The sequence below is a fragment of the Lepeophtheirus salmonis genome, chromosome 3 (genome assembly GCF_016086655.4).
Source record: "Lepeophtheirus salmonis chromosome 3, UVic_Lsal_1.4, whole genome shotgun sequence".
Classification (NCBI taxonomy): Eukaryota; Metazoa; Arthropoda; class Copepoda; order Siphonostomatoida; family Caligidae; genus Lepeophtheirus; species Lepeophtheirus salmonis.
Window position 1 is genome coordinate 23,202,197 of NC_052133.2, and position 24,114 is coordinate 23,226,310.

The window sequence follows — 24,114 nt, forward strand, 5'->3', positions numbered from 1 at the left end:
ATAAACAATTAAAACAAAATAAAAATCTAAACTTAAATCAATTAAGCACATAAATAAATACATATTTGAATTACACCATTATTTACTAAAGATTAATAACAAAAACTTCTCCTTTTTCTTCTTGTTATTATTATTATTATCTAGAATATAATCAGTAGATATTTGAACATTAAATACTTTACCTAAGTAATGACCAATAAGAGAGTTGAATATGTTTTGCGGCTTTGCATCTAGACATCTAGAAAAGAGGAACTCATTCAATTCATGGTCCGGGATCGTCATCTACTTTTTTTTTCAATGAAAGAAGAGACTCACAACAAATAATGGAGTCTTAAGTGAGGATGAAGTGTCTATAATTATAGAAATAATACAGCCTTATAAATGGACTTTTTTTTTATTTTTTATTGAAGGACTCAAATCAATGAAATAGTTTTCTAAGAATATTAGAAGACGAAATTTCTTCCTCCTTCGACCTTCACCCGATGAAGTAGTTTGTTTGGAGGAGGTTTCGTGGCTTTTCTCATTATCTCTTATTTAGATATGAATTAATAATTATTATTGTATTGACCCAACTTACAAGTATTTTTTATCTCTATGCTTACAAGAGTATCATTAGACTGATAACTTGTAACTTGAGAAAACAATTGGCTTCAATGATGAAAAATAAGATAACCTGCTTTGTCCTCTTATTTTATTGATGTATTTCTAATTAAAATTGGATGGTTGGAGTTTAATTTATGCAATTGAATTATATTACTTATTTAAAAAAGAGCACTTATCAAGATGTGATTCTCCTGATTTCTCCGCAAGTGACGTCATAGTTGAATATGGATGACGAGAATGTAGGAAAAGAAAAGTCAAAAACATAAGCAAAATGAAATAACAGCGCGAAATTTTGTTTGTTCAATAATTAAAAGTATCCGGAGTTTTCAGTTATAAAATGGAGTCCAATACCTCAAACTTCCAATTACAACGATCTCTCGAAGCAGACAACAAAGTCGTACGTAAAAAAGGTTATAAAAAACTTGAAGAACTTATGCTGAAAGAGGAGTTGAATGTGGAAACAGTTTCGGAGCTGTTTGGGGACTTGCTGCTCAAGGGAGTTGAGGATGAAGCAGAAGGAGTACGAGAGTCTTCACTTCAAATCCTTTTAAAAATTAGTGATATAGAAAATGAAATCAATTGGTCCTCTTTTTTCCTCATAATTCGTCGTAAGGAAGAGCCGAGTGAAGAAGTTCGACTCCTTCGATTAGTTCTCCTTATAAATCTATTCAAAAGGTGATCCCTCTTAAATACAGGACCGATGAATCGAACTTCTTTCATACTTTTAGGGACTCAATAACAAAGCTGTATTGTGAGGATATCCTTGCCATATTACCCACTTATCTCGCCGATCCATTTCATGAAATCCGTATTCAGGCATGTCATTTCCTTATAGACATATCATCATCCCTCAATAGCTCTGTCCTCAAACTGAGTCTTCCACAAATACTTCCTTCACTTCTATACAATTTTAGTCATCTTCGGAAAAAAGTACGAGAGGCTGCGATTCAGTCTCTTCCACATCTTATTATAGCATCACAAAATTGTGAAGAAGAATTTGGGGATACGGATGTTACATTGGCTCAAAGGTGTTTTGATCCTGCACCTAAAGTACGACTTGCTCTAAATCAAACTTGTGCTTCACTCCTTCAAAATTGGAGCTGTAACAGCTCGCATCAATTACGAATAATTCTCATACTTTTATCCCAGTTAGAATAACACAATAGTATACTGTAGTCATCAATTAAAATTTTATGGAATTTTTACCCTCTAGATATAACGATGAAGTTGAAGAAGTTAAAAATGACGCACGAACTCAATGGGAGAAGGTTGCTCAAGTCTGGTTCAAAAAGGAGATAAAATCCAGCTCTAACGGGCAATCTTTAAAAGATAAAATTGATTTTCCAGAAGAAGTTCGACATTATCCTCCTGAAAGTAAACTATTCTTCGTTTTATTGTTGATGTAAATTTAGAAGGGATTTTGTTAGTTTCTAGACCCTCCGTTCCTTGTCGTGAATATTTATCTCAACTTTTTCATAAAATACTTCCCTCTGTATGGATGGACCTCAGAGATTGGAGAGTTGAAACAAGAATAAAAACGTCTGAGCTTCTATATACATGCTTCATTCACGTGGAAGATAGGTTGACTGAGCATTCAGTTAAAATTTTGGAAACTCTTGAACATGGTGCTAAGGACAATGAAACTGAAGTTGTAGAAAATGTAATATATTAATTAAAATGATTTATGACTATATATACTTCCTTCTAATCTTATTGTTAGTTAATGAAAGCTTCAAAATATTTTGGATATTTTGTCAATCCAAAAGTGTGGACACCAATTATCATACAGCGCCTTACGTCATTGGATACGGATAGTAAAACAACATTGCTCAAGATTTTGTCAAATATAATTAAAGGATCTAATTCGGAGCTTCTATCATTTGTATTAGTTAATTTGGGGGATTGCATTTCACATAACGATATTTCTTACTCATATAAAGTAAATATTTAATTCCAACCTTAACTGTTTTATTTTTAATAATTTTATAATAGGATCAACATCTGAAATGTCTGTTGAACTGTATTGAGGATTTGATGAACGTATGTCATGGTTTCATAAAAGTTATTCAGTATCAAATCTTCAAGTGTCTTTTGGTTGCAATATCTCTGTCTCAAAATTTTGAAATTAAGGAGGAAGGAAGAAGTAAATGATTGGATCATTAAGCTATTATATCACCTACTATTATTTATTTGTTTTTGCATAGGCTTACGTGAAAAACTAGTTAAATTTGTTGGACTCTCTGGGGGAATCTATGAATTATTTACTATTGAGAGTGGTACACTTCTTAATAGTTATTGTCTTGAATGTGGCGAATGGAATGAAACATCATTTGAGTGTTTAATATTTGGGAACCTATTGCAAGAATCTGGTTCTGCTATTGGCAGTCACATTGATTTGATATTCAAAATATTCCAAATTGTTCTTGATCCTCAGAGAGAACACATGTATAAACTTAGATTACAATTTTTCATATATTTATCCAAACAGCTTTCAAGCACTTCTTCTGAGCATGATTCAAATGGATCAATCAAAAGTTACTCCCTAAGACTCGTAAATGGTAAGCACTATTTGTTACTTAATAGAAGGATACGTAATTATGTCTCATTTACGTTTATTTGAATAGAAATTATATGTCCTGCTCTAAAGTGGAGCTCGGGTAGAAAAGCTGAAGCTGTTCGAATAGCTTCTGCAGCAACACTTTTAAGTGTCTTCGAAACAAAAGCATTCACTCCTCAAGATATCGAGTCTCTAGTCTCTACAGATCTTTTCCTTAGGATGAATTCCTTACTTGAAGACAATTCTGTTAAGACTCGATTGTTTATTGTTAAATCCTACACTAAAGTGTTTGAGATGGGTAAAAATGTTTTCCAGGCTCACCAAATTATGACGATATTGTCATGTAAGTTCATCCGTTATTACAATTAAAATTTTTATTCATTTGAATTTGGTCAGTTCTTACTCAAAGATTAAACGATAAAAGTAATGAAGTACGGATAGAATCTGTAAAGGCCATTAGAGCGGCGGATGAGTGTCTTGATCCTGAAGTCACGACTTCTACTTACACTAAGGAAATTGAGAAATTATATGAGAAAATAATTATTCATATGGATGATGAATTAAGCGAAATCCGTTTATCTGTTTGTGGTAAGTTTTATTTTATTTTTTTAAATTCGATATTTTCTTATTAATTTTTTTATTATTAGACTTACTTCAAGATTTATCAATTCGAGATCCACTTATAATGAAGAAAGTTCTAACAAAAACTGCTTCTCAGCATAGACATACCGAAGAATGCTCATTACTAATGAAACATATTGAGAATATGGCATTATCTTCATAATATGACTGCTTTAAAAATCATATATTAACTTTTTTTTTTAAATAAATTTTATTGAGTAGATTGCATGTTCCAGCTCATCTTTTTAAACTTAAAATGTTGGGATTTCTGAACAAGTTGTAATTTCGACACCTTATAACGCTTTATTTAACTACAACATTAGCAATTTTAATTACCAACTATTAACTGATGTTATCATTTCATTTTGATTTATTAAAAGTACACATTAATTATGTATTTAGGAATAATATATTTGTGAACATTTGAATATAATCATAAATATGCCACAAAATACTCATCAAATAGTAATTTTTATTAAAAAGTGAAACATTTAACAAATTCATGGAAAATTGAATTAATGATTGGATTATCCTCAACAAAAGTACTTCAATTGTTCCTCTTATTTTTTGGTTGCAACACGTACACGATATAATATTATAAGTGCAAACTAATCTCATTAGTAGAATTGTATAACAATTATTTCATTTTTGATATAACAACAAAAAATGAGAGGAAGAATTTAAAGTATTTTTGGTCAGGGTAATATAATAATTGAATATTCCATGAGTTTTTGATAAGTATGTACAGGAAAATAATATCTTTTTTAGTTTTGTTCAACTTAGTCACGGATAAATTGATATAATTAAATCTAAATGTGTACTTAATCCAATTTATTTGTAACAAAAGTACTTTTTTATTCTTCATATAAGATGAAGTTCTATTTATATCATAAGTACATCAATCTTTTTTATTTTTGGTTGGAATTGAATCCTCCGTAAAATTGTCAAGTATTTTGCTCATCGTTGCTTTTTTCTTAGCTTTTCCTCTTTCCAAAGACTCTAACTTTTGTAGAACATTATTTATTTTTGAAACAATGGAATTAACAGATCCTTCCACTCTATCGACTCGTCGGTCTAATCTATAAATAAATAATCAATAAATAATTTTTATTATATATTTTTTAGGGGGAAACCCACACTTCCAATTCTTGAGAGGACAATTTATTTGAAAAAGCCGATCCCAGTCTTGATTTTATTTGAGCAGATCGAATTCCTCTTGCATCTTTCCCTGATTTAGGTCTCTCCATTGGTATTTCACACATTTCACTCTTCTTTAAATCGGGCATAACTCTCCCTTCTTCCGTTCCATCCATTATAGCATTATTGTCGGAATTATATCTTGAGAAGAACAGCTCAATTTCCATATCCGAAAAGTTATATCTAGTGCAAAATATGTTAAGGTTAAAATATATGTTCTAGCAACGAAAATACTTCTTTAAATTTTGTCTAATTTCTTCATAAGTTACTTCTCCATCGAGATTGGCCAATTTAAGAGCATTTTCTAGATCAATTCTTCTGTTGCGTGTGCATATTTTACCTAAGATGTTGTTATATCCCCTTTTGAAATAATCTCCAACTTCAAACTCATTTCTATGTGATGATAGTTCTGCCTTAACCTCCGAATAGGTATCATTTATAATGGCCAAAAACATGTTCTAAGGAATTAATATATATTCATTTAAGTGGTTTTCGATTTTTAAAATAAAATTTAAACATACCAAGAGAACGAAAAAGACAAAAAACACATATGAGAGGAAAAAAATTGGGCCTAAAATACGATTTGCTTCTTGAATTTCATTAAAGTTAAAATCCCCAAGAATTGTCCTCAAAAGTGTAAATACTGAGTCTGCAAAGCTTGAAAAGTCCCTCACTTGTGTACCAAATAGAAGATATCCCAACTGTGCAAAAGCAAAAAATACGATGAAGAACATTGTTCCAAATCCTGCAACATCCTTGGAGCTCTAAAGCATTGATATATTTTAATTAGATATATATATACAAATTAACAAATCAGCTACAAATTAGTTACTCTTGAAAGTGTAGAAGAAAGCTGGGTCATAGTTTTGTTGAAGGAGATATATTTAAAAAGCTTAACCCATGCAAAAAAGACACAAATGGCTATTGCATTAGAATTTTGTTTGGACCAAAATCCAAGATAAGTGAAATCGGCATATTTATCTGGTCTACTCAGAAGTTCCCTCAATTTATTCTCAACCACATAATTTGTATAAATATTAAAGCTAATGACGACGAGGGATATGACGATAACAAAAATATCCAAATTATTCCAAACACTATTAAAATACTTCGTTCGATGCTTTTTTATCTCTATAAATTCCTCAATTATATAATAAATGATGAAAATTGCAAAAATTAATTCATTTGCAAGTATGAAATAATCTCCTGTTGTAACATAGCGTAGCAATTTGACTGTTTGAAAAGTACTGGAGGGAATTATTCCGCCAGTAGCTGGAAACTCAAATATTAATTTCACAATGCAAAAAAGATTAATATTAGCATTGTAGACGGTGAAATCAATTGAAATAAAGCGTGTTCCTCTTCCAATCCATAAATTTTCCATAAGCTCGTTAACAATAGCAGAACTTTCATTACGAAGAGAATGAAGGTTTTGAATTGAACCTGCTCCAGAATATGTTGTTAGTAATCCCCATGTATCAGTTCCAGATAGAGTCTCAGAACTTTGATATCGCCAACTATTTAGTGTTGTAAAAAAGTTATGAATACAATTGGTATACATTTATATCAGAATTTCTTCCAGAAACAAATAGCATTGTCCGGCGTAACAGGTAATAACTAATTAGTCATTTCCAAATTACGGAAACTCTTATTTACAAGTATATATTTGAACTTACGCTTCAGCTTGAGTTTTTATTCTAATGCCAGTTTGAAAGGGTGTTTTGTCCTCAATAGATGGATGATATGAATTATAACATACCTTAATAGCTTTTTGTAAATCTTGATGGATTGAACAGGAATCATTTTTAACTCTAATTTGTCTTATCCTAAATTATAGGTGGAAAAGTTAAACGGCAATCTCTATTAGGAACCGATCTTACCTGGGTAACCCTAGAAGTCGATTTTCATAAAGGATATTACGATCTGCAGGTGATACTGGACACGGTCCGACAGATTCATCTCCCCCTGGACATATGAAATTACGAGGATTCCCAGTATTATAGTAGTACTCCCAATACAGGCCATTTAAAAGGTCATTATTCATGAACTAGGTGATTGTTATTTCATTAATTATACGGGTAATTAACATGCATGAAATATGTTCACATATATGTTATTATTTTCTCTTTCAAAATATTTTATAATAAGTTGCTTGGTTAGAATTTGATTGAAATTATCCAAGCAACGTAAATCATAACATTACTTTTTATAATTACATATGACACATATAATTATTTATCATACATAATATATATGTATTACCTTCCATAGATCCTCAACTTTAGAAACCGAATTCCTTTCTTCAAACAACTGTGACATCACGGTTGTATAATAAAAAGAAGTCGGAGATGTCCTTCCAAAAGTTACTAAACAGTTATTACATTAGTACAATTTACTGTCAAAGCTTTAAACTTACATATGCACAACACAAGTAGAAACATGAAGTAAATCAATAGTTCACGAATAGTTGTTCGAACATAAATTTCCCTTTTTGTTGAAGATTGCATTTCCCGAGTTACCCACATGCCTATAAAGACATTATAATTCATCTGTTGAATCAATTAAGTGTCATAATTGGGCTGAACACAATCAAATAGAACAGAATCTAATTAGCATTCGTATATTTTCTGATCTGTTTATTCCACTGAATCGTATTAAAATGGTTACTTCATATTGAGTTAATGTTAAGATATTTGAGAATTCCTTAGCATATGGGTCTCAATATACTTACATATTTGATTTTGTAAATACATTTATTGTTTCAAAAACCATATCTTAAAATGGCTTTACCAAAATGCCATTTTAAAAAATAAAAATAAGAACATTAGAGTATTTTTAAACTTATGTTAGACTATAAACCGAAGCATAATCGGGTTGATAATTAATGTTACATATTAGCTCTTTACCAGGCTATATGCGGCAGTGCATTTTTTTGATCATATTTTTTAATTCGTGATGCCGTTATTTGTTGATCATGTGGTTTCCATGTGATCTAAATATAACTTAAAACGGTTAGAATAAGTGGATAAATATGCTATAAAAATATGATTGTAACTATGTAGAATAGGAACTTTTACAAAAGTTTATAAACCACTTAAGTTTCATTAAATTGCTCGAAAATTAGTTGGAATAAATAATTATTACATATTTACATGATTTTTTTGGGGCTTTGAATATTATTAAAGTATTTTAAAATATTTTTGACAAGCTATTTTATTATGTAATTCAGTTGTTATATGTATTGACACTAATTGTAAGATTTGAAACTAAGGAGTTTTTTTGGATGTAAAATCCCATTGAATTTAGCCAAATAATTTTGTCAAAAAAATACAATAAAAACAAACAAACTTTAGGACATGAAAATTTGATCTCTGATGCCCAATGAAAGAGTAATTTGTTAGCTGAAATCGACTATATTATAGAAATTTAATAAATATTATTATATATATAAAAGTATTCGGTGAAATCTATATACAGAGCCGTTGACACCGGAAGTGATTATTTCGGTTGTAGTATTAGTTGTCCCTATTAATGGTAAGTAATGAGTGACCAAGCCTCCCCAATAACAAGACCGTGATTACGGCTCTGATATATAAAAATTAAAGCTTTGTTTATCAAATTACCTCCAATGGCTTTTGAAAATATATACCAGCATCCTCTTGAAGGAGTATTTTCATTTAGAAGTGCACTATCCTCCATTGTTGTCATTTTATCTTCATCCTGCCAAGCAGGTCCTTTATTGGACATTTTGTTACTTCACTCAATAAAAATACTCAGTGAAGTAATTGTATGTAGATTTCAAATAGATATAATAAGTTAATGTATTTCACAGCGAACTCTCCATGACAACTTCTGATTTGTATTCGTGACTATTTGATTTACAAATTTTGAGAGTAAAAATGTCGAAAAAAAGAAGAAACTTCAAATATAATGTACTAACATGACATGATATATGATTAATTATTCATAGTCTACACAATAAATGTAGAAATTTTTACAAAACTAGTATAGCTTAAATAATAATGCTGATGAGTAAAGACAGAAGATTTTATAAAAATGGTGATAGGCCTAAATATTTATCATAGATCTATAAAAAGCAGGAGAGTATGTTGGAGGGTTTAAAATTTTGTTGGGGAAAATATATCATCGCTGAAGAGATTATGGGGACGTGATAAGACATATAAACTTAGAGGGGGGAGAAGGAGTTGTATTCTGGGAAATACAGTCAAATTAAGAAAAGAGCAAAATTCGTTTAATTTTTTTTTCTCAGAAACAAATTCGTACCTCATAAACTATTTTATATAAGACTAACATGATGCTAAAAAATCGGGATAAATTCAACTTTGAGACATAATTTTTGGGTTTGAAAACACTCAAAATTTGACAAATTGTAAGATAAAAATATTTTTTGAATTCCTATAAGATTTTGTATATTTGTCTATTCCAGTGCTTCTCAAACTTTTAACAGTGGTTAATACCTGAAAAATATTAAGATCTACATGCACCACGATTAAGACGAAAATTAATATATTATAGAAGAAGCTTAACTTGTAATCGTCGTATAAAAACCAATCAACGATCAATAAATTTTAAATAACTTCTACGTAAATCTTATTGTTAGAAACAATGATCAGTTTTTAATATCCATAAAATAAGATCAATATAATTATGCTATGATTCTTATAAATAAAGTTAAAATTTTATCAAAACAATAAAAACATCCAATTACATAAATAAGACAAAGTCACTCTAGATCAATCCCATATACTTTTCTTAAATTTCTTAGCAACTCATTTTTCTCATTTGTTGGAAGAAATGATGCTCTTGCAGCATTGAAAGTCTGCAAGGGAAAAAAGGCATAACTAGCATGATTATCTTATCATATATGTATATATATATTACTGCACGAAGGACATGGGCCTCCTTGAGACCCCATGATCTCACAATCTCCATATCTTCTTCAAGTCCGCAACCATTGACAGCCGTATCATCCGAACTGATGGAAAAATTAGCATTGTCATCGGCAAAAGTTAGTATGGGATGACGAATAGTTGAAAGTGGAACAGCTCCAGTCAAATAAGATGAAATGGGGCACGTTTCAAAGTGGATTTTATCTCGTAAACAACGTTTATATAGGGATTTATCCTCCAAAATATGATATCCATGTCCAATTCTTTCTGCGTACATCTCATCCAGAGCCTAGAGAACATTTAAAACTTCAAATGAAGGTTTATAGTAACTAATAAAATTACAATAAAACATACTTCTTTGACCGATTCAGGAGGACCCGATTCTCCAGCGTGAACAGTTCGGTGAATTCCTAATCTTTTAGCTTCTTGAAAAATGGTTATAACTGAAGGATTGCGCATTGTTCCTAAAAACCAACATTTATTAAATTTCACTACAAATATTATTCAATGTTTCTTTTCGTTAACTTTGGAGCTAAAATTTACATTCACCAAAACAATTTACGATAAGTTTGATACCTAAAGTTTAAAACTTAAATTCAAAATAAAACTTTTTTCTGACACATCCCTCCAATGTAACTTTTTCAATTATATTATTTGCAACTAAAATATCCGATTCTGTATCTAAACGACCCTCCAATCTCGACATCTTAATGAAAATTTTCAATAGTTTAACGCAAGGGTACTTTCCCATGAAAGTCTTATGGTGCACTATCCAGAGAACTACAAGCAAATGACCCCCAAACTTTTTATAAAAGTTACTGTTACTCTGATTTATTTACTTTTATAATTTGCTCATTTGCAGTTTTCTAGATTACTATCAGAAGAACGGTGAATCGAATTTTCCGCTTGTCGTTTTTAAAAAATAAATTTTATAATTACATTTGTTATTTGAATATTTCTAAAATTCTATGAAAATGATAATTCATAAACCAGATTCATATTGATAATCATCTTAAAAACATGGAAAACAAAATATATTTTATATTATATATTAAAGTACCTCATTATGAAAATTTTACACTTATAAAAAAAGTGTTTTTATAAAATCATCTTTCCTAAATTGAGCTAAATATCAAAATATGTTTTGTTCTCAACGTTTTTATGATCATTATCATTCCGGATCTTGTTTATCAAGTAACCAAAAATTCAAAAAGAAAAATTACTTTTCAAAGTGTTTATAAAAACTTAAAAAAGTATATTTCGATATCTTGTTTAAAATAATATAGAATTTTTATTTCTATAATTCTAAAAATTTTCAAATAAAAAATTAAGTTTATTCAATTTATCAAGAGAAAAATTGACGAGTGAAAAATTCGATCCTTCGTCATTCAAATTTGTAACCGGCTACACTTTTATATAGTGCACCCTATGATTACAACAACCATACTAAAAAGTTTCATCAATATATGGACTGACGAGGTTATAGGGTCTCCTTGTTTATCAATTGCACAAATAAATGCGAGATCTTGATAAAATATTATCTTGACAAACTTCTAAAAGAATCTTAAACTTCAAAAGTGTCAGTATTCCTCTCTTAATGATAACTTTGTAACTTGAATTTTGATTATTTTACAATAATTAATGAGTACATATTTAATTTATTAGTTATTACCATTAAGTCCTGGTTCTTGTGCCTCATCTCCAGCATGATCAATTCCAACAACACCCTCATCCTTGTATTTTGTACATAGGTTTAAAATTTCATTATCAAAAACCTCAGCCCCCTGAATACAACACAGAATAACTCTAATCTTAACTTCGAATTCTTTTTCAGCTCTTTTAAATCCATCCAAAACCGCCTTTAAAATGTCCTCACTCGTAACCGTAGGATATTTTTCTTTATCCAGAAGTAGATTTGGACAAAAGCGGGATTCTACATAGGCAACACCGCGTTTATAGCTATCTTCTCCAAATTCAAATGCTATCCTTTCAATAGCTGATATGTCTCCTCTTCAAAATTATAAAATTTTTAGGTAGGTATATTAAGAATCACAGTCAATTATTATGAAAAAATGTATTGGACTCACGATATAGAAGGCATGATATAAGCAAAACTCGATAAATAATGAGCAAGATTTTTTGGATTTTGAATGACTACACTTTTTTTAAACTCCTCAAAGGAGCCATTCCCTGGGAGTTTGTTTTTCTTAAGCTTATGTAATTCCCACAATGTTTCATGCCTTGGAGATCCATCTAAATGAACATGTAATTCAACCTTTTAATGAAGAAATGATTGAAAATACAAAAATTGTTATACTTATTATAAAAACCCAATAATGCCTAATGAGAAATGATTTACACTAATATTAAATATTAGGAGGACCATATTAAATTCAGTATTAAAAGTGATGCATAAAAATAAGAAATCGTAAAACAAGTTCAATTAAAAAATAATTTAATTTACTATAAAGTGATTATCTGAAATTATATTTGATATAGTAAATCAAAGAAATCTTACAGAGCCAATATGAATTACTAAATGATTTTAAACTTCATTGGATTATATTTTTTATATTGGGTATGGTTTGTTTTGACACCTTACTCGGGACAAAGGAGTCGATAAATCCGATGAAACACTTTTTGGGAGAACCACAGGCATATTCTTGTAGTCGTATTCAAAATAAACAATGAAAACAAATTGTTACATATGTAAGGAAGTAAGTTTATATCAATTTATCATAATCTCTACATAATTGGCTGAAACGCCGGCCTGTTGAGGATGTGTATCAATTCATTATCAATATTAGCTATACAAATATATATTTCAAATAATGTTGTGTTATCTTTCATATGGATAAGGCAGCACATTGATTGTATAGTCTTATACATGATTCCTGCAGTCTTGGTTACTTATATCTATATTCTGCATAGCATATATGTATGTATCTATTTACTACTAGACCAGTGGTTCTTAACCTTATTGGAGTGACTGAACCCTGCAAGCTTCATCAGTGCACTCACCAAACCCCTTCATGAATGAAAAATTTAAATGATTTCTTAGGTATACATTTTATTAGTGCAAAAAATGAACTATCCATCAGTTGCAACCAAAAAACCACTGTGTTCAAAGAACAAAACCAACAAAACATGAATTTCACACAAAAACATAATTCAATCAGTATTTGCTACAAATAAATGTCTCTTTTGCTGTTGCATTTTAGACACAAATTCAGAAATGTGAGGCTTCACTTTGGCAACTTTCATATCGTTTTTCGCGACAGAGTATGTTCCTTTTTTTGTTGTTTTTATGTTGACCATCCTCGAAAACGATTGCTCACAATATATGTTGTTACAAAAGGTATGAGTATCTTCAGGGCTTTCATTGTAATAAGAGGGTATAATGTGGATTGCTGACACAAAGTTCTGAAGAGTTGCTGTAGAGGCTTGTTCTGCTGAAGTTCATTGATTTCATCATTCATGCTTGCTATCGTAACACTAAACGTAAAAGGCTGTCTCACCCATGCAGGATTTGACCGTATCGGGGAAGTTTTCATCGAGAGACTTTGAAAGATCTTTAAGTGCATGGTAATTGCATTCTTTAGCTCTCCAGATACAGAAATGTCTCAAATTTTAATATCATTTTTGATCTTACTTACACAGCCGTCCAGCAGGGGAAAATTTACGAATTGGAAACGAATGGAAACGATGAGCAGAGAATCGTTTCCATAAAGGTAGTTTTTTTTTTAAATGTCTATAGGTTTCCTTCCGCTTTGATAATGCCGACTCCACTGCTCTGCATCTGTCGATTAAGATGATTGAGAGAATCAAAAATATCTGCCATGTACGCAAAAGTGATAATGAACTCAGAATTTTCGAAATAGTCTGTGAGGCAATGTCTGTACTCTCATAAAAACAGGGCTTATTTCACACGCATGACAAAAACATGATTCAGCACCTTTCCCTGGATAACTACCTAACGTTATAGTGGTACAGAATATACCTCAAATTAAGAGCCCATTTCCTTACACAGCTCTTTGAAGATGCTGTGCTTCATAGCAATATTTCGCACTTAACACATTCAACAACAATTTTTAATTCTGGTGCCAGTTTTGGAGGCAAGGTTTTTGTTGCCAATGCATGCACAGTGCACAACAATGATATGTGGTGTATCAGATTTCACCAGCGCTCCAAAACCAGAGTGTCGTTCTAGCGTGACTGGAGCTCCGTCTGAACAAACTGCAGAAACCATATTCTATGAAAAATTGTTGTGTCTGAAGAAGTCATCCACGAGTTTCATCGCATCGACTGCCTTGATTGTTGCTGTAAGAGGCTTACAAACTTAAAAATCTTCCTTTATATCTTCTTCTTTCATAAAGCGCAGGAATACAACAAGATTAGATTAGAAATGTCAGTGGTATCATGGAGTTCAAGGCTGAATTTTGCAGGGCTTGAAATCAGATCTGTAACTACTTGAGTCCAGATGTAATTGATCATTGATATCCTCTGTTCTGCTGCTGATAGTGCCATTTGAAAGGATTGATTTTTCGATGGTTAAAAGGACGAGAACAGGCGAAGTAGCCATTTCATCAAATTTGGCTCTCTTCAACTTGAATTTAGCAAGTGTTGTGTTCTTGCATTTCCATCTTTATGCAGCATAAGGAAATGTTCCTTCATTTTGCTGGTGCTCGACTAGAATTGGTTAACTTGGAAGTGGAAACCATGCATTGAAGACGCCGAATCCCATCACGTTCCTTTATAAACTTGAATCTATACTGTACGTATTTGTCAGACCACTTTTTATTTTTGCTCAATATAGTTAAGAAGGGATGGAAAGATTAAAAGAAAATAACAAATGACGTACAATCACTACAGCTACAAGTTGACTTATGAGCGCACCAAGTTCCCGACAGCACACATATCAAGCCTTATTAATGAATAATGAGTAATGTGGCTTAATCCCCTGCAGCCAATTATGGACAAGCAGAGCGTAACGTCACAAAATAACACGAATAGGCTGTATTTATTTTGTGTAGGACATTTTTATTAAGCAACTAAATATTTGTAATCTAATACGTAGAAAAAACTTTTTTTAATCTCACAGTGGGTGAACCCCCGTCGTTTTTTCAGGTTATTATCCCCCCACCCATTGATTTATGCAACGCTGTTGTGGCACACTCGTACTGAAAGCAGGTCCCCTTGTCCACAGTCGCGTCAGTGGATGCTGGGGCTGAACCCCTGATAGTGTCTCCCCGAACCCCTATGGTTCGATCAAACCCATGTTAAGAACCACTATACTAGACAGTGGCGACTTATGATTATAATTTCTAAGGAAGGCTTTAGTAATATAAAATGGATCTTTAGGGGTCGTCGAATATTTGATCTCAAACATGAGGGTCTTCATTCTAAAAAATAAAGGCCCTGTACTAAGTAGTTTTTATTTAGTAAAATGTTATAAATTTATGAGGAAAAAAATCTTCTAACTCATTAATATTGGTTATTTAAAAAATTCATAAATGTTTCTTCTAAAATATTTGTTCAAAAAAATTTGAAATTGTTTTCTTCGAAAATCTAAGTTAGAAATTATGTTCAACTTAAAAAACGAAAGAAAATAAACTCGCATATTATTAATCTTCGCTTTAGACCCCACTCACGGTGCCCTGAGAGCATTTATTAATGATGTTGACAGTTTTTAGGATATTTTTGACATCCTTGAAACGGCTTTGGAAAAAAGTAGTTGACCTTGTAGCAGCACAGTCTGATGTATTTGATTGGATTGTATTAAAATTGTATTGAAGTGAAAACTGGGGACTTTCCGAATCTGTATTAAATGGGTTGAAGTATAAATTATATCTATTGTATTTTTCCCCTGCTGAATTTATGGCTTTGACATAATATTTTAGTTTCTAAAGCATGTCGAGCTGCCAATGGAATCTCCTTTGACTCTTCTACATATTATCAGTATATATTTTTATTTCTCTATGGAATAACCAATTGGCAATTATCATAAATAAATAAAATGATTTAATAATGTGCAACATGTAGTGCTTAATGATATATCAATAATACCCACTTAAGTCGGATCTGAAGGGACTAGCAAAGTTTGTCCCCTATAAAAGAATTATTTTACACACTAAGAAAATTAAGCTTTCCCTGAATTGTTTTTGACTTCGACGTCTTGTAACTACTACAGCATTCTGAAACGAAACATTGAACACAATATCGATGGATTTCAATGCAAAGACAATCCTTTAACCAATGAGAGTAGTCAACAAAAATCTTGCGTTTTTACTACATACCTAGATATATAATTGTAATAAATGTAAATCGTAGTAAATTAATCAATGATCAAATATATTATAAGGCCAAACAATGAAGACAGTTTTGTCATATCATAAGCATTTAATGATAAATGGTGTTATTTAATTTTATAAACAAAATATTCATATGTTATATGTTGTTTTTTTAGGAGCTGAGATAAGAAACGTTTTGAATATACTGAAAAATAATAGTGTGAGATTTATCTATCATTTCTTGAATGAATAACTTAACACATTTTCTATAAGAAATTGCTAGAAATATATCCCAATATGATCTTTATAGAACATTTTCACTGACTTCATAAATTGCATCATAATTAAAGGAGAAACCATTTTGGTGGCTCAAAGTTGATTTTTTTACAAATGAACAAATTTCCAAAAAACCTCGATAAAACTCCATCAAATGGCCTTATGAATAAAAAAAGACTCAACACTTTTTATTGAATACTAATTGGTGGTTTTTTTTTATTGATTAGGGACGAGAGAAGTAGGATAGTTAGAGACAAATATCTTACTCTTTCCATTGTAATAGTTAATTTATTATTTAGACTATGAAAACTATAAATAGATTGCATAACACTGTAATGACATGTTTTTAATGCATTTTAAGGTCATAAAACTAGGCAAATGGGTTATAAAATTCTTATAGAGAGTAAAGTCTAATTTCTTCTATTTGTTGGTCCCATTTTGACTTCCAATAGCTCACCATTTCCTTTAATATTAATTAAAAAAAGGATTTCATTGTTATGAAAGTTGGTTGTCCAATTTGAGACGTAACGTGAAAACGCTTTTATTGTATTTCTTAATCTTTACACAATGAAGAAAAAGAAAAAAGGCTCAAAATTAACTGGTAATTGGGCAATTACTTCACCCTCACCAGCTGTTAGACTATTTTTATTTACTATCGAGGTATATTCACAGGACAATGATATAACATCTCACGTCGTTATCTTTATTGTATATCACAAACTTTCCTCCAAAAAGAAAGAGAGGGAAAAATTAATATCAGTTGGTAGTTAGCTTATTCTTCCCAAATATAGAAATATTATTCAATAATTGTTGGCAATTGTTCATATTAAAACGAGAGCTAATTTAAATTCAAACAATCATGGGTTAGAACACTGATAATGGACAAGAAGTAGAAATTTCGACAGCTTACAACAAAATACAATGTAAATTGTTAAAATAATGAGGTAACCAATCGATAGAGATGTTTTGTTTTTTTGTACGAGTGAGAAGAGAAGTTGAGAGGTACAGATGAATTAAGACCTTCTTATTATCAGCTGCCTGTTTTATGGTTTTGGAGGGAGAAAGTGAATTACTGCTATAAAGAGGAGAACCTTCGACATTAAAAATAGCATGAATACAGCAAAATCATTATAATTATATTTAAATTCATATATAATTATTTTATTATACATTTTTAAACTAATTTACACCAAAGATAGGGGAGAATTCTTCTTTTGGAGGGAGATGTTAATAAACATATGAAAATTCACTTGTGAACAAAAAAGAAAAAAAAAGCACTCGCATCAACCCCTAAAAATTTGCACAACTATTATTTTTTTTTGATCAATTAGGGCCGAGAAAAGTAGGACTGATAGAGAAAAATATATCATTTCTTCAATTTTAATACTTTGTTTGTATCATTAACACGAAAATAAGATTTAATAACATATTTTGATTAAACTTTTGGGACGTATGTATATATGTAATAAAACAAGATAATTAAACGATAAAATTTTATAGACACTAAGTCTTTCTATTTGTTTAGTCTCATTTTGACATCCAATAGATGACTATTTTCCTGTTTTAAACAAAAACGTGCAACTTCATAATTGTGACGTTACGTGGAAATGACCTATAAAATAAGACTTAAACTTCTTTGAAAAGCGATTTCAAATCAAAAAAGAGCATATAATCATTAAAAATCTCCCTTTTGGCATCCAACTAGTACAGTACATACATTACTCTGGTATTGCTGGTATTGCTAAATTGCATTCCTTGTGTTGGAGAACCGCCTCAGTAAATCAGTAATTGTACTCCATCACTCCATAATCCGGGGGCGACACAGGATTATATTTTTTTTCTATGAACGGGGGGGGATTGGATTAAAAAAAAAAAAAAAAATTCAATTTTTTTTGGAAAAAAATTCAAAAAATCCACACCTATTAACAAAAATTTCTATTTTTTGGAAAGAAATTTTCAAAAGTTTTTTTTTTTAAATTTCAAAAATTATATTTCAAATATAAAAGCTTTTAAAAAAATCCTTTTTTAGGGGGAGGGACTACAGCTCCTCCAGCCCACTCCCTGTGGACTTACTGGTATCACATCGATATTTTTATTGTATTTATGTCATTAATATCTATAATAAATACATACTCCAAGTATAATGACAGGAACATGTACTACTATCTATTACTCTAAAAATATAAACTTTTTGAAAAATATGCTTATCTATCAGCTTGAAAAACACTTTCCAAATAAAGTTTCACAAAGGACAAAAAAAATTTTTAGTAAAAGAAGTTTTTTTATAGATCAAAACTAGTAAACAACTTTGAAAGATTCTTTATTCATTTAAAATAGTTATTTTGAATAAAATGCTCTATTTTGGCTTAAATTGAATATTTTTAGGAAATAATAATATTTTTTTATTTTATAAAATTGTGAAACCTATGAAAACGTCAAAGGCTGTGAGCAACCACAAAATATAAATCAATATGATTCAAACTTTATATTCCTCATTTTTTAATAAAAGGATTTTTTTTTTTTGACACTCCCAAAAAATAACAACCATATATATTGCACATATATTTATGTCCAGGGAAGAATTCAACCTGCCTCAAGGAACAAAAGCTCATATACACAGCCTGTGGCCGTGGTGTATTCTAGCATATAAGAAGTGGTTCTTGCTGCTTAGAAATGTGGCGGAGGTGCAGTTTAATTTTCCTTGGGCCCAATACTTGACCTTTACAAACTGAGAGTCGGTGAGTATTGTGGGATATTAGGAGGGTTCCTTGATAGTCAGGGGAGGGGCAATAGAAAATTTATTTCGCTTTGGGCCTAGAAGTTTACTTGCACAATCCGTGGACTTGGATATATTAAAAGGGTTCATTGATTCCTATAAATACGGTGGCGGTAAAATTTACACCGTATTTTGGCCCAGCAATTCACCTCCCTTACCTGAGGGTGGGGGTCTATTTTGGGATATTAAGAGGGTTTCTAAATGCTCAGGAAAGCGGAGGTGGAAATATTTTACTTGACTCGGGCCAGCAATTCACCTGCAAAATCCGTGGGTTGGGGTGTATTATAGCTAAAGTTGATAATATTGTAGAGAAAAACGTGTGCAATGAGAAGGGGAAAAAAGACATATGGTATCATTGTTTAAAATACTGATGTGATTATCATCTGCCTGCTTTATTATGATTTTTGAGGGTATAACGAAAGTATTTATTAGCAAAATGTTTAATGAAGATATACTACGTATAATTGACTTAGACGTTTTTTATCCGTTACAGTAGATTTGAAAACGTCACACTCCATGAAATTGTAATTCATTATGAACCTTATTTTCAGAATTATAGCTAATGAAACGACAAAGTAGAGTATTTCGAAATATATTTGAAGTTCCAAGTTTAAAAAAAAAAGGCTTTAATTAAATATAATTTACATAATAAAAAATATACCATCATACATTTATGTTAAATATACAAAATTAAACAATTGGAATCATATAACTAATAACAATAAATTATATATACAGAATATTGAAATAATAGATTGATCCAAATAATATTTTCATTTCTGACACCGGAATCCAGTTAAATATGTCATAAATTTAGGTTGCAAAACACAAACGAGACGTGGAGTTTAATCAAAAAGATAATTACCCCTCTTCTTCATGTGGAAGTTGCTATATACAATTGTGCACAGGATAGATATATCTCTACCGATGAGATGTAACTAATTATTAATAATAAAGTAAATGCCAAAATCATAAAATTAGACAATAAATATAATAATAAAAAAAAATGTTAGAATTAAATTTGTCTTAAAAATTTAGAGAAAAAGCTAATTATGTAGTAATATCCGGCGATATTACTCCTTATTAAGAGCATCAAAAAGATTTTCCCCCCCGTTATTTATGCTTATATAACAACATACTATTATCATGAAGGATATACACAATTGCTAATTATATTGCTACACCCAATGCAACTACCCCCGTTGTTGTGACAATTTAAGCAGTTGTTTTTGCCTTTTATGAGTTTTCTGAACACCATTTCTTGGAGCCTATCAACCATAGCTAAGGGTTCAGATCTGGGCTCTGGGGGGGGGCAGTAGTCCTAGGCCAAAAGTTCATGTTGTCCTTGAGCCACTCCTGAGCTTTCTTGGAAGAGTGGGCGGGTGCTCCATCTTGTTGAAAAACCCAAGGAGAGTTGCCGACTATGGATTTGATCCACGGAAGGACCTTGGACGCCAGAATCTTCACATAATCCTCCACTGTTAATCTGAGCCAGTGGGAAACCATACCGGCTTCATGGCCTTCCCGTTTGATCTCCATGATATCATTCAAGATTTTCTTGGCACGCTCAAGTCTGACTTCTCGCTGACGTTCAGTTAGCAGAGGGCGTTCAGTACGCCCCAGGGACTTTCTTCCAGCCCTTTTCAATGCCCTTGATGTCGACGTTCCCATCTTTCTGGCCTTGTCGGCAATGGACCTGTTGGGAGTCCTCTTGAACACTGCCTTTACTTGCCTTGTTGAGACAGTGGGCTTCCTGCCAGCCCCAAGGGAATGATTGAGATCACCCCCAGCCTCCAAGCGCTTGGAAACGTTGTAAATTGTCTTTAACGAGGCCCCAACCTATTCCTTAATGTTGTTATGAGGCACTTCTGCTCGGAGGAGGGTTGCAATTTCGATCTTCTTTGTTTCCTGATTGGACATGCTCTCACGTGTGGAAGTTGTTACGCTCTCACAGGAAGGATTTTTGTTTATTTTAACAGTAAAAATACGAAACAATCAGATTGGTTGCCACAAAACCTCTTAAAAAATATATTTACATCATCGGTAAATAATTTTGCACGGCCCGGTAATTATCCATATAGAACATATATCTCAAACTCCACCTTATAAACTGAATTGATATCAATGTGATTGATATGAGGTATTTCTACATTATTTACATCAAGAACACTTACCAATGAAATATTTTTCTTATATTAAGAGACGAAGCAGAGTTGACTGTAGGAGAAAAAAAACTGGATGATAACTATTTTCTGTTCCTCACTGGATCTTCAGTCGATTATTCTGTGGTTTTAAGGATCTCGATAGTTGATATATGTAGAAGTATAAGATGATTCCACAGAAAATTTGGAGGAATTTATGCATTCATGAGTGTAGAAGCAATTATTCACAAGGCATTTCGATCTTTTAGATGAAGATATATTAATAAAAAAATATTATATTGGTTAACTAATAAGTAATGATAACTTTGATAAAAACCAGACTGAGGTAGATACTTTTAACACATAAAACCAGTTGCTGACCTGGATTTCAGCTGTTTAACGCTCGACAAAAGAAGCCTGTTAATTCATAAGAACTGTCTGTATTGCTCTTCTAGTTTTTTATATATATTCTTTGGTTGGGGTATACAATAGTTAAAGCTGGGCTGTTTGATCATATAAATTACTATTTTGAGATTAAAAAAGGAAAACAGTTGGTAGAATTTCCCATTTTTCTTATTTATTCAAAATTTCTCGAATTATTGTTGTGCTAACATTTCACCAAAGAATCTATTGTTCACCGAGTACCTTTGAGTTTGTACAATAAAATTAGTTAAATGCCGAAAAAAATTTCTCCCTACGTCTGGATTGAAATTAATGGAGGCGATGAAATTTGGAGCTCCCTACTGGACGACAACAAAATATTTTGTCGAATATGCCAATGTAAATACTATTACAGTCCCCCAAACGAGAGTCAAACGACACTTAATGTCCTCGTCCCATATCAAGAATATGAATGCATACGAACAACATTTGACTCATGATGATTCTGACAACGATGTAATCTTCAAAACTAAAGGGAAAATTAGAGATATTTTTATAGCTTTTGATGAGACTAAAGACAACCAGGAACGATCAATGACAACTATATTGATGGGTCATTTGAATGGCCGTTTCTTGAATCGTCCTGATCTAATCAACAAGATAGAAATAAAAGTTGTTAATACCGTTAATGTTGCAAATTTTGTCATTCATAGTATTCAACTAATTCTTGGTTTGGACTTTGATGAAAATAAGTTAAAAGTTTTCATCATGGATTGAGCGTCCTACTGTAAAAAAGCGGGCGAATACCTCTAAAGAAGCTACCCCCAATTGAAGCATATCATTTGTGTAGCTCATGGACTCCATAACCTGGCTAAACTTGCATGTAAATAATTCTCAAAGACAAACGAGCTGATTTCAGAAATAAAAAAAATGTTTTTGAATGATGAGCTAAGAAAACGGAACTTTGCTGCTTCTTACCAAATTCCCTTACCTCCAGTACTTATTGTCACGCGCTTGGGAACTTGGTTGAAAGAAGTTGATTATTATTTCAATAACTTCGAAGTTATCAGGGAATCTGGAGGAGCACAGGCTTCAATCACGCAACTTGTTGTGATGAAAAACATCCTTTTTGTAGATAGATTCCACTTGGTGAAGTCATATGAACTTTGTACAATTATAAGATATTTATAAATTATAAATTATATGATATTTGTCGTAATTGTAATTTTATCTGAACATCACGTGGTATTTTAAGCTTAAGTATGTATGTGTTCCTCTGTTTTACTCTATGAGCTATTGGATATCAACAATAAAACATAAACAATACTGATAGAACGGATTAATGTACTTGCAAAATTAAAAAGACAGTTCAGTTGTCACTACAAAAAGTATCGAGCTCGTGTAAGGTCATATTATTTTTTTCCTAGATCTATATGTAAGTGTTCCACTTACATAATTGACAACATGAACTGATTTTAGTATTCTATAATGGCTCATAATAAGAAGTTGAAAACATCAATTATCACTTCATTTTTCAAGCATAATGAGAATGAAAAAAAAAAAATCATAGGCCATGTAATGTTCTTCTGACATACAGAGGCATGCTGGAAGCAGACAAAGTAACAAGGAGTCAGATGATGGCATGGAGAACAAATGAGGAATTCCACGATCTCTTCGAGATTGCAGTGTCAAAAGTGGATGAGTTGGACCTAGATTCACTAAGTGGTACAAGGAAAGAAATCCATCCAGACGCATCACAGGAACCGTTCTCAGCCAGCCCGGAACAACACTTCAGGCAGCAATACTTGGCATTTATCTACGCCATTATTGTACAGATAGACGACAGGTACTAGACCAGAAGGTCATCAAACAATATCAGGAACTGCAAAAGGATGTGCTAGCGTTACAACTCTCTATGTACCGACAAACAACGGAGGCGAAGAGTGTGCAGGAGGCGATAGAAGCGTACAAAGCCATGATATCAGAAGTACGCAACCTCTTCCTCCAAGTAGCTAACCTCATAAAGTTGCTTACTTGTGTCCAGTAACCTCAAGCGAATGCGAGCCTAGCTTTTCCTCTCTAAGGAGACTCTAGACGGGGCTGAGAAGCACACCATGACTCAGAAGAGGTTCAATGCAGTAGCTGTCTGTAACAGCCACCACCTCCTGCTTGACAATATATCCCTACCGCGTCTTGTCAAGGAGTTTGCGGGTAGGATCGAAAAGAGGCGCAAGATATTTGGTTTGTAAGATACAAATTTGCAAGACTACAAAAGTAAAACTGACTAAGAGACCGATATATTTGTTTGTTGAGCCATGAATGTTCCTAAACTAAGTTTACCAACATACTGCATGTCTCTATT

The 24,114-nt window shown here is 31.8% G+C and overlaps 3 protein-coding genes and 1 long non-coding RNA gene across 4 annotated transcripts; 2 read left to right on the top strand and 2 right to left on the bottom strand.

Annotated features, from left to right (window-relative positions):
* Positions 1-760: 760 nt before the first annotated feature.
* On the top strand, positions 761-4,233 carry Dnaaf5 (Dynein axonemal assembly factor 5). The gene is made up of 10 exons (XM_040708753.2): positions 761-1,278; positions 1,332-1,751; positions 1,817-1,977; positions 2,031-2,263; positions 2,324-2,542; positions 2,596-2,746; positions 2,808-3,161; positions 3,228-3,503; positions 3,557-3,748; positions 3,808-4,233. The coding sequence occupies exons 1-10, from the start codon at positions 941-943 to the stop codon at positions 3,942-3,944; spliced, it is 2,481 nt and encodes an 826-aa protein (XP_040564687.1). The 5' UTR covers positions 761-940; the 3' UTR covers positions 3,945-4,233.
* A 368-nt stretch (positions 4,234-4,601) lies between these two features.
* Positions 4,602-8,849, bottom strand: LOC121114708 (polycystin-2-like). Its single transcript, XM_040708754.2, has 10 exons — positions 8,602-8,849; positions 7,395-7,505; positions 7,241-7,344; positions 6,859-7,025; positions 6,655-6,804; positions 5,811-6,495; positions 5,500-5,742; positions 5,213-5,436; positions 4,919-5,161; positions 4,602-4,860 (listed from the first exon to the last, which is right to left on the bottom strand). Exons 1-10 carry the CDS (start codon positions 8,723-8,725, stop codon positions 4,680-4,682), a joined length of 2,232 nt encoding a protein of 743 aa, XP_040564688.1. The 5' UTR covers positions 8,726-8,849; the 3' UTR covers positions 4,602-4,679.
* LOC139904954 (uncharacterized) lies at positions 6,893-8,123 on the top strand. Its single transcript, XR_011779309.1, has 2 exons — positions 6,893-7,029; positions 7,250-8,123. It is a non-coding gene; the product is annotated as an uncharacterized lncRNA (long non-coding RNA).
* Positions 8,850-9,589: 740 nt separating the features above from the next.
* LOC121114710 (adenosine deaminase) lies at positions 9,590-12,644 on the bottom strand. Its single transcript, XM_040708756.2, has 6 exons — positions 12,491-12,644; positions 11,976-12,163; positions 11,561-11,898; positions 10,243-10,352; positions 9,881-10,177; positions 9,590-9,818 (listed from the first exon to the last, which is right to left on the bottom strand). Exons 1-6 carry the CDS (start codon positions 12,545-12,547, stop codon positions 9,723-9,725), a joined length of 1,086 nt encoding a protein of 361 aa, XP_040564690.1. The 5' UTR covers positions 12,548-12,644; the 3' UTR covers positions 9,590-9,722.
* Between the last annotated feature and the right edge of the window lie 11,470 nt (positions 12,645-24,114).

Bases quoted from the DNA above. Each gene is read 5' to 3' on its own strand.
- Dnaaf5 (XM_040708753.2), top strand. From the start codon at position 941: ATGGAGTCCAATACCTCAAACTTCCAATTACAACGATCTCTCGAAGCA. The intron at 1,279-1,331 runs GTGATCCCTCTT...TCATACTTTTAG, and splicing joins CTTATAAATCTATTCAAAAG to GGACTCAATAACAAAGCTGT. The intron at 2,543-2,595 runs GTAAATATTTAA...ATTTTATAATAG, and splicing joins ATATTTCTTACTCATATAAA to GATCAACATCTGAAATGTCT.
- LOC121114708 (XM_040708754.2), bottom strand. From the start codon at position 8,725: ATGTCCAATAAAGGACCTGCTTGGCAGGATGAAGATAAAATGACAACA. The intron at 7,506-8,601 runs GTAATTTGATAA...ATGTCTTTATAG, and splicing joins ATTTTCAAAAGCCATTGGAG to GCATGTGGGTAACTCGGGAA. The intron at 5,162-5,212 runs GTATTTTCGTTG...ATTTTGCACTAG, and splicing joins ATTAGACAAAATTTAAAGAA to ATATAACTTTTCGGATATGG.
- LOC121114710 (XM_040708756.2), bottom strand. From the start codon at position 12,547: ATGCCTGTGGTTCTCCCAAAAAGTGTTTCATCGGATTTATCGACTCCT. The intron at 12,164-12,490 runs GTAAGGTGTCAA...CTTCATTAAAAG, and splicing joins TATCGACTCCTTTGTCCCGA to GTTGAATTACATGTTCATTT. The intron at 11,899-11,975 runs GTGAGTCCAATA...ATAATTTTGAAG, and splicing joins TATATCATGCCTTCTATATC to AGGAGACATATCAGCTATTG.